The sequence below is a fragment of the Aquarana catesbeiana genome, linkage group LG08 (genome assembly GCF_042186555.1).
Source record: "Aquarana catesbeiana isolate 2022-GZ linkage group LG08, ASM4218655v1, whole genome shotgun sequence".
Lineage (NCBI taxonomy): Eukaryota > Metazoa > Chordata > Amphibia > Anura > Ranidae > Aquarana > Aquarana catesbeiana.
Genome location: NC_133331.1, coordinates 200969200 through 200984578, shown reverse-complemented (window position 1 = coordinate 200984578; position 15379 = coordinate 200969200). Strand labels below are relative to the sequence as shown.

Sequence of the window (15379 nt, the reverse complement as noted above, 5' to 3'; positions counted from 1 at the left end):
TCAGGCGTTTCAGCAGCACTGCCCATTCATTTGAATGGGCAAGGGCGTTTTGGGAGCGCTGTATACAGTGCTCCCAGACCACCCGAAGATGCTGCTTGCAGGACTTTTTCTAAAGTCCCGCAAGCACACCGCCTGGGTCTGAAAGCACCCATTGCAATGAATGGGAGGCAGTTTTCAAGTGCTTTACAGGAGCTATAGCTAGCGCTAAAACTCTTGAAAACTGCCTTAGTGTGAAAGGGGTTAGACTCCCTCAAGAGCTGGTTCTGACCAGCTCAGTAGATTGCTTTAAAAAAAGACCTGGATTCTTTCCTAGATGCATGTAATATAACTGGGTACTAACATTTATAGGTAAAGTTGATCCATGGAATATTCGATTGCTTTTGGGGGGATTAGGAAGGACTTTTTTCCCCCCGCTGTTTTTTTTTTTTTTTTTGGCTTCCTCTCGATCAATTGTGGGTATGGGATTGTGTATATAGGATTGTAAAAATGTTTTTATTTTTTGTTTTCCCCTATTTATTGGTTGAACTAGATGGACTTGTGTCTTTTTCCAAGCAGACTAACTATGTAACTGCTTTAGCCACTAGCAACCTGTGGTTGCAGCAAAGCAATTTGCACTGTCTATGGCCTGCCTAACCATTTACACAAATATCTGGGGCTCATGTAAACATACTTAAAGCTTAATAACAAAGCTCTAGAATGTTAATCAGGCACAGTGTTTAAAGTATGCTATTATCCTTTTTTTTATTAACATATATAAAGTTTACCATATTTTCCCATGTATTTGAATACAACTCTGTAGGTATAAGTAAAATGTAGATATAAACAGTTCATAGCACACAAAATCTGCTCTGCTCTAACTTCCTTTCAATATTACTTCAAGGCTGTTTTAAAGCTGGTAAAAAGTTATCCCTACTGTTTGTTTTAGTGGATTTGGTTATATAAAGTGCTGTAGTGCAAAAAAAAAACATTTACTTGGTCTGTTGACAATTCTTTTTTTTTCAATGCATTTTTAAATTTAAAGTGAACCTTTAGTCATTTTTTTCAACTTTTCATCTATTAAAATCTTCTATCTTCTGCTCTTGTTCTTTTAACTTTGGATAGTAAAACATTTTTTTTCTGCCAGTAAATACCTTATACAGCCCACTTCCTGTTTCTTGTCTGGTAAAAAGCCTAGGCTAATGACATCACGCAGAGCTCTCTCACTTTAGTGAGAGTTTTCCAGGAGGGGTGGGGGGGGGGGTGAGTCCTAAGAGGGCTGCAGGGCTGGAGGTGTGCCTCTGTGTGTCTGTGTAAATCCAGGAAGTGAACAGGCAGCAGCTTCAGCTGCCCACAGTTAAAATGTCTGCAGCCAGACTCAGTGGAGGGAGATTTCTGTAGCATATTTGGCAAGTACGGAATCACAGTATATATAAAATAATCTGCAAAGTGGTTGGAGGGAAGCTTCAGAATGGCAAAGATGTTCTTATTACAAATTATGTGAGCAGACTACAGTTCCTCTTTAAAATTTAGAGTGTTTGACAGCCATTGATCAAGGTTTGTAAATGCCTTGTGTCAATGCATCAAAACACATGGTGCATGCGTTTTGATGCATTTCCATATACTTCTATGGGCTTTCCAATGCACTGAGATGAGGACAGACACTTAATTATGGTGAAACGTGACATATGCGGTTTACAGTGTCGGAACAAGTGAGTAAAATGCAAAGATTGACCCTTATACATTACTTAGACTTAAAACCTCATTTTCTGAAATGTTATTCTACAAATTATTATATATTTTTGAAATTTTCCAATAAATAGACAAGAAAGAACACAAGATGATATATAATGGTTTATTTTGGAAAAGAAAACAACAAATTCATTGCCTGGTAAAATACTAAAGCACTACAACAAAGGCAAAGAATTTAAGGCACAAGTCGGAATGCCAATATGGGAATAGAGCTCAGTCTGGGTTGTCTACCAGATGCTGAGTTCTGCCCATCCTTTTAGCACTACATATGGTTACCCAGTAACATTTTAATCAATCTATACATAAAAAAATTATGACCCCAAGTTCAGAACAAAATAACATATATGAGGATCCATGCTTATTTTCTACAGTCTCCAAAATACATACTAATATATAGTTCTTGGTTAGTGCTTGCATTATTGCTGCAAATAATGGATTTTATATATCCACTATGAACTTGGCAAATTACTTTTTTAACAGTGCTTACAATAAAAAGATTCCACTAAGGGAGCAAGGCAACAAAATGAATATAACTGCTATTTAAAATTATGTAACTTGAAGGTTGAAAATAGAGGCAATAAAGTTGATGCCATTAAAATACCATAGTGTGCATAAAGCAGAATCCAATAGTTTACACTTATACAGCCAGGGAAGAATCCAACAGTGTGCACAAGTACAGCAAGTACCAAAAGGTTCTACAGGACTGGCTCTTCTGTATGTTTGCTATATGTCATGCTTTGGGTAATCAAGTGGCTGATGAGTGCTACATTTTTTAAATGAAAAAAAGAAAATTTGCTTTAACACAACAGAGGCATGAGCATTAAAGGAAACTTGTACTGGAGAGAAAATTCTGAAAATGCCAGTTGATTGGGTATTGTGCAAATCCAGTGGCTTCAATACTAAGTCATGGACCGAGAACAAGTATTGTTCCTGGTCACTCAGAAATGAATGAGGCCAGAGACAGCCAGGCAACTAACTTTTTCAGAAAGAGCAGGGCCAGGTGAATACTTTCTGCCCCCCTAGGCCAAATATCCATCAATAGTCCATCAGCTATCCTTAGTATAATACTAACAAAGATGTCATAGCTAAAAAATGCCTGCCAGGGCTGAGAGTGCGGAGAAGCGACAGTCTGCCCACTTTGCATTCATACACCTTATTCTGCTAGAAGTTTGGATCTAGGTGTACACGATTCCATCAATCCCAACTAGATTGTACTGACAGTCTGGGGCCTTTTATTATTCATGATGATGTGTTACTGACAGCAACATGATGTGTAGGTGATTATGTGCTGACCTAGAATATGGCCACTGTTGGCTATGCAGAAATCGGACCCTGAGATAAAGGACAGCAATGGCCACTCTTGTATTTCTCTCAGTGTTTCCTTTAACAAATAAACTATGCAAAACAGCAGCTTTATAACGTCCATTAGTATCAGAATTAAATCATAGTTCTGTTTGCCAAAGGCGGATATGTTGTTCTGTTTAGTTCTAACATTCTCTTTAGATTTACAATGTTTTCTCAACCACATGTTTTATTTATTTGTTATGCACGAGATGTTTTAAATGCCATGGCTTCCAATTAAGTATTGCCATCTACTCTAAAAGCAGGGATTGTTAACTTGTGCTGGAACATTTGAAAGATTGCATCCACTGGCTGTATGTTTCAATATCACATAGTTTTAAATTAGAGCACTGACAATTGTATTTTCCTTCCTTGCCCACTGTGAATGAAAATCCTCTGATTCCATAACGTGTCCAAATCGACTGGCAATGGAATCTCAGATCAAATCAGGGTAGGGGCCTTTGCTGGCTAGATATTAATCTTTAAAGCAAATTCACTGAAAATGTAAGTTCATCCTAGTAATGCTACCTATGTTTTAATGATACAGCAAAACTAGAGAGTATAAGCATCCTATAATCAAAGCAAACTAACATTTCCCTTTAAGAGCTGTAACATTTTCATAATCCAAAACTTCAAAAGCATTATCAGTAAAATATATGTATTTATACCTATTTTAACATCGTAGTTGCTTGTAATATAATACAATAAAAACACACAAGAGGCATTTATGGCAGCAAGTGGTCAACCTGCCTTGACAATATTTCCATCCATTCCAATTAAATGTAATAAAATGCATTAAAACAACAAAACACATTGCTTACATAACTGTAAAAGGTCTTTCTTTAGACATTATGTACCAACTTTAATATAATACTTTTTCGCAGGTAATATGTTCATCTTGATGATGTTTGGTTACATACTTTATACAGACATAAGTATAATAACAAAACAAACTCTTCCATAAATATTTCCTATAGGATAATTCCTTAACTTGTAAAATAAGTACGAAAAGACTTCACTTTCATTAGAGTTCAGAAAAATAAAAAGGCCCTTTAAAAAGTTTAAAACTTTTAAAAACACTTTAAGAAAAAAAAATATCACTTGCAAATGAACATTTTCTAGTAAACCAAAAGGACCCAAAATATATACAGAATAAAACATTGCAAACCATTCCTTTACCAGAAAATTAATTGTAGCTAGTTGCAAATAAAATTTAACATCTACAAAGTTTCTTTTTTTCCCAAAATACACACATAGTATTAAAATTTAAAAAAAGGTATGCTATGTCAAGTAATATTGGGTATAAATAAGTATCTGCAAGCAAATTGTTGAAGTTATGGGTAAACATTAGAAATTATGTGATTGTCCCTTTTATAGGCTCATACAAGACACACACAAATGTTTGCAAAGGGGATATGTTCTTTCAAATGATCAGAAGCATGATAAAACATGGCTGTGTATTATGCAGCAAGCACTGGTCAGTATGTTTGCCCTCTAGCTGCCCCCCTTTGATTCCATGTTATGTACCATCAGACATACAAAAAACAGCACTCATTCATAATAACATGTTAAAATGTACAAAATACAGTAATATTTGCAGGAAATACTGTATAGTTGGCACAAATTTAATTATGATTTGCTAAATGCATAAAAAATGTGATTGAGTATAACTGAAAGACCAGCTTGGACACAAGCTTGCTTTTATGTAAACGCTATGGCTTATGGTACCCAGAGACATAAGACGACATTCTGGCCATTGTCAAGTGGGACAATTTGTAATTCCTCCCCTGATAGGCCAGTTTGTCTTTCTGTGTTTCCTGTTCCTCCCTTCCCAATTCACACAACCTTACAATGAATGCCCTCTCAACTCAATGGGCAGTTTAGAAAGGTCACCAGCCCTTTAAATTCTACAGATATCTATCTATTACTTTCTTTTCCAGTTCTGTAATTCTGGACCAGAGTGGGATCTTAAAAGTAAGAAAACTTATGAGCTAACAAGGTCAAGTCAGTGATTCCAGGCAACAAAGAAAACAAATAAACTGTGAGAAGGTCCACTAGATAACTCTTTATTGCACTGGGTGGGTGTGTTTGGGAATTTACCTCCTATATAAGATATAAGGAGTTCCCAGTTCACCAATAACCCATATTGTGTAGGGTTGGTGCTCTACAGCTATGCCTTAGGGACAACTTTGACCCTGAGCATGTTGGTTACACTCATGATCTGCATCTCTAGGCTTCAGCTTTCATTAGAAAGTACCTTTAATCTGTTTGCTAGCTTTTCTTGCTACTAAGGAATTGTATCTCTTGTTAGCAATCAAATCATTTGTAACATTCAATCAATGTTCTGTAAATAGGTTGGCTGCCAGCAAGTCTGTAAATTGTTTAGTAGCATGAGATGAAAATCAGTCAGGTAAGTCATTAGTGTAAGCTTAAGGCTGGGTTCCCACTGCTGCATGGAGCAGCTCACAGCAGGGGTTCGGTGTGTCCCTGTTCACCGTTTCAGGTCCGATTTCAGTCTGAATTTTTGGCTTAACTCAGAATTGAAATGGACCAGAAGATTCACAGGACTCCTATGCAATTCGCACTGGAGCCACTCCTGGGATGTGTGAACCGGCTCTATAGAGAGTCAGTCACAATCTCCCCGCATCCAATTTGCAATAGTGTAAACCCAGCCTCAAGGAAATCTTAAGGTATACTTGTCTTTCTCTAACCCGTGCTAGCCAAAAAGACACTAACACTGTGCTATGCAGAGACATTAGTAGAGATGAATAATATAGATAAGCATGGTGAGAACCTTGTCTTTGTCACCATTGTGGTGATGGAGAAGATGGACAACATTTTATGCCGATGGCCTTATTGAATAAGCAACGCAAGAAGCAAAGTGTTTTGTGCAAAGGGCAGTTACTCATAGCTATCCATTAGAATTCACTTTTCTGAAGCCATAATATTACAAGATACATTCTGATTTGGGGCTATGACCCAAGTACATGGCAGCATTATTTTTTTATCTTAATGAGGCTTATTAAACAAGTCAAAGTAAGTGACTATTTTAAGACAAAGGCATTAAAGAGGCATACATATTGGAAAAGTCCGCAACCAAGCTGTTGTTTTTATGCCATCACTACAAAACTGAAACGCGGCAGTTAAGAAGCGACACAAAGTTCTAAAAGCTTGTCTCAAGAGGATAGCAAGGATTCAGAAGAATCAAGACAGTTGGCTTTGCAAGTATTAATAAATAGGTGAGCTTATATTATGATGAATATCCAATTTTTTTAAAGCTTAAATTTAATTTGCTTACATGTTGCCTCTCCTGGTTCCCCTTTACTCTATGCAATGCCAGCAGATCCTGGCTGGTGGGAAGGGCCAGCAGAGTGCTGTACATAGCTTCCTAAACACTTCAAATCACCTTGACAGCAGATGGAATGAAAACAAAATTACCCGAATCCTCTATCCACAGTCACTCAATGTGGATGAGGGAATCCTTCCAGCTGAGTCACTGCATTCTGACAGCAGTGAGACTTCCCCACCATCAGAATACACTGATCACTGCTGCAGGCTATAGCCAGTGGCACTGATCGATCCGGCAAAACCCCACAGATCAGCTAAACTACAGTCAAAGAGAATCTTTAAAAAAAACACAGAGGCTGTCATTGCTGGCCTCCTCATCTGAAAATGCTAATTGTTTGCCCATGGTATTGTTCCAATTATTTAAGTTCTTTACTGAAGGACTCCAGACTTTCCTCAGACTTTCTGAATATGTGTGTGAACAGCCAAGCATTTAGCATTTTCAGAAGAAGTTCAGCAGTAGCAGACCCAGCTTTCCCCCCATGACAGGTTTATTTTATTCACTATCTTTATTCATTTTTTAAGAAGTAGTGGCTATATGCAGGACAGCCTGGTCTGTTGAAAAACAGACTTACTGGTCAGATCACTAGGTGAAAATATAGGAAAGAAAGCCTAAAAAAGGATACTAATGCTGGTAAAAACTGGTAAGCTGCAGTATAAAAAAGGTTTGCTATTTGGGTTTAATACTGCTTTAGGGATTACCATAACCAGTAATAAAGCCACTTCTTCTAGTATTACTGTACTCTGACAAACCTAAACTGGTATATCATACTGTATCTCTCTTCCATCCCAAATGACAGGCTGTAAGATATTTAGAATGATATTTACACAAAATAAACTAAAGCTAGTTGTGGAGGCTATGTAGATTACTGGATATAAAACTTAACCAGTTTCCAAGTTTGAAACACATAACACTAAATTAAAGGGAGATAGTGTTCAGGCAACATATCAGAGAGGTACAATGGGTAAAGTACCTGACAGAACCTGCAAAATGTCCTATGAAGCCTATGTGTAGACCTCATGGAAAGGAGATGAAAAACATAATGTTTGAGATGACATTATTAAAGATTCCTAAACTAAAAAAGGAAAAAAAAAATACATTGCAGAATTTTCTTTATGTTCGGCTATTTTAAAATCTTATTTTTTTTACCAGTCTTTTAGCTACATTATGCTGATTAGATTGTAATAATTAATAATAAGCATCTACCATTTATAGAATGGGAGAAAAAAAAAACAAAGAAATCCAGTCTGGATATAAAATACTAGGGAACTTAAAGCGGTTGTCCAGTCTGGGCAAAAAAATAAATAAAAGTCACTGTATTAGTGTAAATGGTTCCAGGCAAAGTGTCAAAAGTGTCAGTTAGTGTCAGAATGTCTGCTAAAATATCACAGTCTTACTAAAAGTCTCTGATTGCCACCATCACTAGTATTAAAAAATAAACAAAACTTCCATAAATATATCCCAGATTTTGCGAATGCTATAACATTCGCATAAACCAATAAATATACAGTAAAACCTTGAATTGCGAACATAATTAGTTCCAGAAACATGGTTGTAATCCAAAGCATCCTTATATCAAAGCAAAATTTCCCATATGAAATAATGGAAACTCAAATGATTCGTTCCACAACCATTTATTCATAAGTCTTTCAGTTTATAGTCCATATAAAAAAGATTATGAGCAATGTGATAGGTTGTGTAACCATAAAATGTCCATCCACAAATGGGAGCCTCCACAAGGGGATTAGAAGCAAAATCCAGCAGGAGCTACAGAGTATAAAAGAGAAGAGAGGAGCCTCTAAGTGTAGCAATATGGTTACATTTAATCAGGGCTTTTTTCAGCTGGAATTGGTGGGACTCAGTTTCACCACCTCTGGCTCAGGCCTTCTGCGCCCTTCTTACCACTATCACTTGTAAACACAGAAGTCCGGCTTCTGTGTTTATCAGTGACAGCTTATCTCCCAACAGCTCCCACAGATCTGATCTCCTGAGCAGCTCCCACAGAGTGTAGGATGGGGACAAGGCATATGAAGGTGCCCAGGGTGCTGTGCAGCTTCCAAAACCCCTACTGGATGATCTCCCTGCAAGTGATAGAGGCAGAGCTACCTACAAGGTGTGGGGAGGTACTAGAGTTGGCTGGGTGCTTCAGCTTAATACAGCAACACAAGCAAGACATGTGGAAGATGGTGGAGCTTCTAAAGAGGGAAGGAGAAGATGGGGACAGTGGAAGGGGGGTTGCATTCAGAGGCCAGAGCTGAAGAGGGATGAAAGTGAGATGTGGATTGGGGATGCAGAGGTAAGCAGCTGTGGAAGAAGGCAAAGTGCACCCCTGAACTCTGCACTCTGTATGCAGAGCACCCCCTAAATCTGCACAATGTACATAGAACACCACTGAACTCTGCACTGTGTGTGTGTAACCCCCACAACTCAGCACTTTGTACGTAATGCACTCCTGATATTTAATGCACCTTTTAGACCCTTCCACTGTAAGTGAAATTTGACCACTCCAATTGATGCAGGTGTGTGTGTGTGTGTGTGTGTGTGTGTGTGGGGGGGGGGGGGGGGGGTTGGAGGGCCATGGTTGAGTTCCTGCACCTATTTTCTGAGAAAAAAGCCCTGCATTTAATGAAGGTAAAACATTTAGGAGGACGGTCTATGTGGACAGCTTTACCCCTGATACCTGCATACTTAGATGTGCCTGTTTTAATCATCAACCATGTGAGTTGCTAAATGTTGTACCTTCAATAAATGTAACCATATTGCTACACTTCGAGGCGCCTCTCTTCTCTTTTATACTCAGTTGTGATATGACACTACTTGTATATCAAGACATCGCTTGTATATCAAGTCAAAATTTATTTAAAAATTTTGCTTGTCTTGCAAAACACTCTCAAACCAAGTTAATCTCAAACCAAGGTTTTACTGTATGCTTATTGGGATTTTTTTTATCAAAAACATGTAGCAGAATTGGCCTAAATTTATGAAGTAATTTGATTTTTAAAACAATTTTTCTTGGATGTTTTTTTTTTTTTTATTGTCAGTCTTTTTTTATTTATAGCGCAAAATGTAAAAACTGCAGTGGTGATCATATACCACTAAAAGAAAGCTCTATCTGTGGGAAAAAAGGACATAAAGTTTATTTGGATATAGTGCCTCATGACCGCGCAATATTCAGTTAAATAACACAGTGCCATATCGCAAAAAATGGCCTGCTCATTAAGGGGGGTAAATCTTCCAGAGGTCAAGTTTAATTAATATATAGGACACTTACCTGTCCAAGGATCCTGCACAGTCCTCAACCTTGCTAGTTCTTCACTAGCCTTAGGATTCCCATCACCGGCATCATAACTGTGTGCAGCCAGCTATGCAGCTTTCAGGTTCACAACTGGCTGCCCGTTCCGCATGCACGTGGAAGTGGGAGCAGGTACCTGTAAAAACCATGTACTCCCCCCCCCCCCAAAAAAAAAAAGTGACATGCCAAATATAGGAGAGGAGGAGGGGAGAAGGACTTAAAGCAAAACTTCCCCTTTTGGGTGGAGTTCCTCTTTAAGTAATGTACCTATTTTGTTTCAGTCTAAGCTACATTGGCACTTGGTATCAGATAAGAGCAAGTGCCTAGTCATTTAAAATTATTGATAAGCGGAGGGGTTTACTACTTTATGATACTGATTGCTAGTTGATGTCCACAAGCAACAGAAGTAGAATGTCTCTAGAGGCAGGCTGCAAATATCGCAATGCACCCATAGCTACCTGGAACATTTTTGTAAAGCTGCAACTACTCAAAAAGCAGCTATATGTAAACAGCTATTTACTTTTATAATTTAATACTGAATGTTGTGTTTTGACAGGAATTCATACAAATGATCAGATCACAGAAATAGCGAACGTGCACCTAAATAAAACAACTTCCCCCAACTATCTTCAATCTTAATCACTTCCTTGGAGTCCTTCCTTAGCCCCGAATGTGTATGTAGATTAGCAGTTGAGACAATGATCCTTCAATTGAATTCCTAATTTTTAAATAAGTCACCTTTATCAGTAATCTATGAGAATATGTTCCTGTGTATTCATTATGCCCTAAAGTAAATTTCAGACAAAAGTTCTTCTTCTCCAATAATGTCTGCTGCCAGTTCTATAAACTCACATCAAACCCTCGCAGACCCGCTGTTTATTTGTTTTGGTTCAGATAACGTGCCATGCAAAAGTATTCACCCCCCTTGGCATTTTTCGTGTTTTGTTGCCTCACAACCTGGAATTAACATGGGTTGTTTGAGGATTTGCATAATTTAATTTACAGAACATGCCCACAACTTTGAAGATGTTTTTTTTTATTGTGAAGCAAACAACAAATAGGACAAAATAACAGAAAAAAGTCAATGTGCATAACTATTCACCCCCCTAAAGTCAATACTTTGTAGAGCCACCTTTTGCGAATATCACAGCTCCAAGTTGCTTTGAATAAGTCTCTATGAGCTTGCCACATCTTACCACTAGGATTTTTGCCCATTCCTCCTTGCAAAAGTGCTCAAGCTCCTTCAAGTTGGATGGTTTGCGCTTGTGTACAGCAGTCTTTAGGTCTGACCACATATTTTCAATTGGATTGAGGTCTGGGCTTTGACTAGGCCATTCCAATACATTTACAAGTTTCCCCGTAAACCACTCAAGTGTTGCTTTAGCAGTGTGTTTGGGGTCATTGTCCTGCTGGAAGGTGAACCTCCGTCCTAGCCTCAAATCACACACAGAGTGGTACAGGTTTTGCTCAAGAATATCCCTGTATTTAGCACCATCCATCTTTCCCTCAACTCTGACCAGTTTCCCAGTCCCGACTGCTGAAAAACATCCCCACAGCATGATGCTGCCACCACCATGTTTCATTGTGGGGATGGTGTTCCTCGGGTGATATGATGTGTTGGGTTTGCGCCAGACATAGCGTTTTCTTTGATGGCCAAAAAGTTTAATTTTAGAGTCATCAGACCAGAGCACCTTCCTCCATACATTTTGGGAGTCTCCTACATGCCTTTTTGCAAACTAAAAACGTGCCATTTTGCTTTTTGCTGAAAGTAATGGCTTTCTTCTGGCCACTCTGCCATACAGCCCAACTCTATAGAGCGTACGGCTTATTGTCGTCCTATGTAGTTCTCCAGTCTCTGCTATGGAACTCTGCAGCTCCTCCAGGGTTACCTTAGGTCTCTGTGCTGCCTCTCTGATTAATGCCCTCCTTGCCCGGTCTGAGAGTTTTGGTGTGCGGCCATCTCTTGGCAGGTTTGCTGTTGTGTCATGTTCTTTCCATTTGGTTATGATAGATTTGATGGGGCTCCTACGGATCATCAAAGATTTGGATATTTTGTTATAACCTAACCCTGACTTGTACTTCTCAACAACATTGTCCCTTACTTGTTTGGAGAATTCCTTGGTCTTCATGGCAGTGTTTGGTTAGTGGTGCCTCTTGCTTAGGTGTTGCAGCCTCTGGGGCCTTTCAAAAAGGCGTGTATATGTAACGACAGATCATGTGACACTTAGACTGCACACAGGTGGACATCATTTCACTAATTATGTGACTTCTGAAGGTAATTGGTTGCACCAGAGCTTTTTATGGGCTTCATAACAAAGGGGGTGAATACATACGCATATGCCAATTATCCGTTTTATATTTCTGAAAAATAGTTTTATGTATATATTTTTCTAATTTTACTTCACCAACTTAGACTATTGTATTCTGATCCATCACATATAATTCAGATTAAAAAAATATTGAACTAAAGGCTGCAATGTAACAAAATAGGTAAAAACCCAAGGGGGGTGAATACTTTTGCAAGGCACTGTAAAACCGAGCTCCATTGCTACAATAACATTCCTCTACCAAACGAGAATAAAAGCATTTGTGGTGACCATAAGGGTCTGTGCCAACGGGCTTCTGTTTGTGTCAGAACTACTTCTCTCCCTATAAAAGTCAATGGGAATGCAAAAGCAGCTTGAAGAAAGATGATGCAGCTAAGAGTGAAGTGTCTGAAACCAATGTCAAATGCAAGCAAAATGCACCTGAAAGCACACTTCATTTGCCCACTGACACATATGCAAAGTCCGTCAAAACAGGCTCTAATACTGGTAACCATCACTGATGCCTGCACTTACAGATGTCCCTCATTCCATGTGTTTTCATTTTAATCTGATCCTTAAAAAAAAAAAAAAAAAAAAAAAATATATATATATATATATATATATATATATATATATATATATATATATATATATATATATATATATATATATATATATATATATATATATATATAAAATGAAAAGTAAGCTATACTGTAACTGTATCATTCCACATTTGTTTTTTGATGACAGGCAGCTATGGCTTCATGCAGGGCGATATCCATCACAAAACACCTGTAGTCCTCCTTAGAGCATCAAAAGGGGCAGAAACAAAACACATTTACTATTGGGCGCGGGGAAGGCAAAATCTGCATATAACAGTCATAAGGTTCTCATAAGGTTCTCTGCAGCGCAATGAAAAGAAATGGAGCTTGTATTAAATCAAATCACTAATCACGTGTATATAGTATGGTCTCTAAATATACCCTAACTACAATGTCAAATTTTATATTCCAAAAATATAAGCGAATACCAATACTCACATTTCATGCCTGTCTAAAGCAATTTCCACTGTATGCAGTTAAAATAAGAAGCACCATATGCAAATCATTTAGCATGTACAATTGCCTAAAGATGCCTCCTCAGATATTTTGAGAATGGTCATGAATTTATTAATTTTGTATATGTAGAACGCAACCAACTTAGACTATTTGTCTGGATAAACACGCAATTTGCTCTCACACTTTTCATATTTAATGACAGATACCCCTGGCTGTAAGCTATTGTATGACATGTAATGGAAAAGATAATATTCCCTCGTTTCTAATTGGGCCAGGACTGAGGCCTGTAAAAGGGCAGTAGATAAGTGCCACTTCGAATACTGCTGATCTGAGGCAGAACATGGGTTTTGTTACTTGCGCTTTTGTTGAGATGATGGGCAAAGGCACCTTAGCACAACAGTGTAAGAATGGAGAAAATGCATCAGTTAAATAGATAAGAGGACTGGACTAATTAGCTTCTATGAACATTTAGTAAATAAAATAATAGAAGTTCCAGCACGCATCAACACACACATAAATCACACAAACAGACAAAAACAAATCTACAAAGTGGCTTACAAAATAACAATTATAAATAGTACTTGAGGCAAATCTCTAGCTCAGGGATTAGGGACAATTTCAATCCATGGACAACCCCATATTCACAGTTAAAGTTTTATGTGTGCTTTTGGCCTATAGGAGAATACAATAAAACACAACATGTAACACTGATTTCTTCTGACATAATACTATTGGTGTTGTGTCTTGCCTCTACCTCAATTTTAGGCCATTTTGAACATAAACCCCTGTTGCTACTGTGGATACTTCCATTAGTTTATCAATAGCAAAGAGGCTAAATTACATGTAAACAAATGTCCCTTACCTTCCCGGAAGTTGAGGATAGTTTTTTTATTTATTATTGGTAACTCAACGTTGCCATATGCATACAGATTTTTATTCTATTTTTTTTTTAGGTGAAATCTGGGGATAAGCAACCACCACCATGTGCCTCTAAGTCCAAGGCTTATATAAATAATAAAGGTAACAGCTATTTCTTGGTAATAACTGTTTGTAAAATGATGAAGGAAGACTAATTATTTAGTTCCCATAGGGCACTGCAGATGTGTTATAAGTGGTGATTGCCATCTCCGAGGCACATGATTAGGTCATACTATTCTTTGACAGCCATGACACTATCTGTAAAACACATCTGATGTAACAGTCCTTTTTATAGTAAACACATGTTGTAAGTAAACAGCAATGGTTTATGTATTTTTTAACATTCAGCTTTTGATAATGGTTCACAACCCATGAAAAAGTGCAAAAATATGTTTCCTCCTCTTCTGTAGGCATGGGCATATCGTGGGCATATGGCAAAAGCCGACTCGTTCAAGGAATATTTGTCACCTTTTTTTCAAGCTATTCAGTAAGACAAGGAGAAATGTAAAATGTTTAGTAGCCCATGGCATCCAACCAGAATCCAAAACTTCTCTGATTTTACCTTAACAAACCAAACTCTGGTTGGTTACTGAGTTACTGCATTTTCACATCATCACTGCCATTTGAACTGTTTTACAGAGCAAAGTCATTTGTGTCATAATAATATGCTAGAAAATAATAGCCAGATCTTCATTTTGTTGAAACCTAACGAAACAGGGAAATCTGGAGGCAAATGGCAACCACTTTCGTAAGCCCTAATGCTTTATAAATACAGTTTTTACACATACACAGGAAGAATGTTACATTCTAAATCTCATATTATTAGTTTATATGCAAGTCACTGTGTCTTTGTTCTTCTATGTCTTCAATTCTTTTGCCCGCCACTACGGGAACTTGGTTCTGTTTACTGGACACGACGGCAATAATACCCCAGAACTTTGCACTTCTCGCACAAATGCTGGGGGTGCTCCTTACTTTGATCAGACACATCAAGACCGTCAGGTTTTTCCAAAGGTCGCTGCAAGGGGGAAAATGGGACACAAAAGATTAATTAGTGCATATGTAATCTAATGCCATTCTCGGTTGTAGTTATGGCTCACCAGCTGTTGGTGAATTTCAACCCAGTCCTTAATGATGGGTAACAGGAGTTTTTTTATGCTTAAAGATTTTCAAACTCTCAAAATGTTTTTTTTCTTTTAAGAATTTGTTGCACAGTTTATACATTGCAAATTGCTCTCATGAGAATTTTGGAGGCGTGGAACCTGCACATCACGTGAAGCCTTTTTTGTTTAGAGAATTTCTGAACATAAGAGACTTTAAGCAGCCTTCAGTGGGTGAGTTAAAGTAGTATTAAATCCCAAAACATAAAAGTATTATATTGCAGCTT

The 15379-nt window shown here is 37.8% G+C and overlaps 1 protein-coding gene across 2 annotated transcripts in view; it reads right to left on the bottom strand.

Moving 5' to 3' along the window:
• Positions 1 to 1817: 1817 nt before the first annotated feature.
• ZCCHC24 (zinc finger CCHC-type containing 24) overlaps positions 1818 to 15379 on the bottom strand; it is a 180432-nt gene continuing 166870 nt past the window's right edge. For both annotated transcript variants that reach the window (XM_073596813.1, XM_073596812.1), the window contains exon 4: positions 1818 to 15010. In XM_073596813.1, coding sequence (XP_073452914.1) covers positions 14897 to 15010 — 114 coding nt within the window. In that variant the 3' untranslated portion in view covers positions 1818 to 14896. The remainder of the gene's footprint in view (positions 15011 to 15379) is intronic.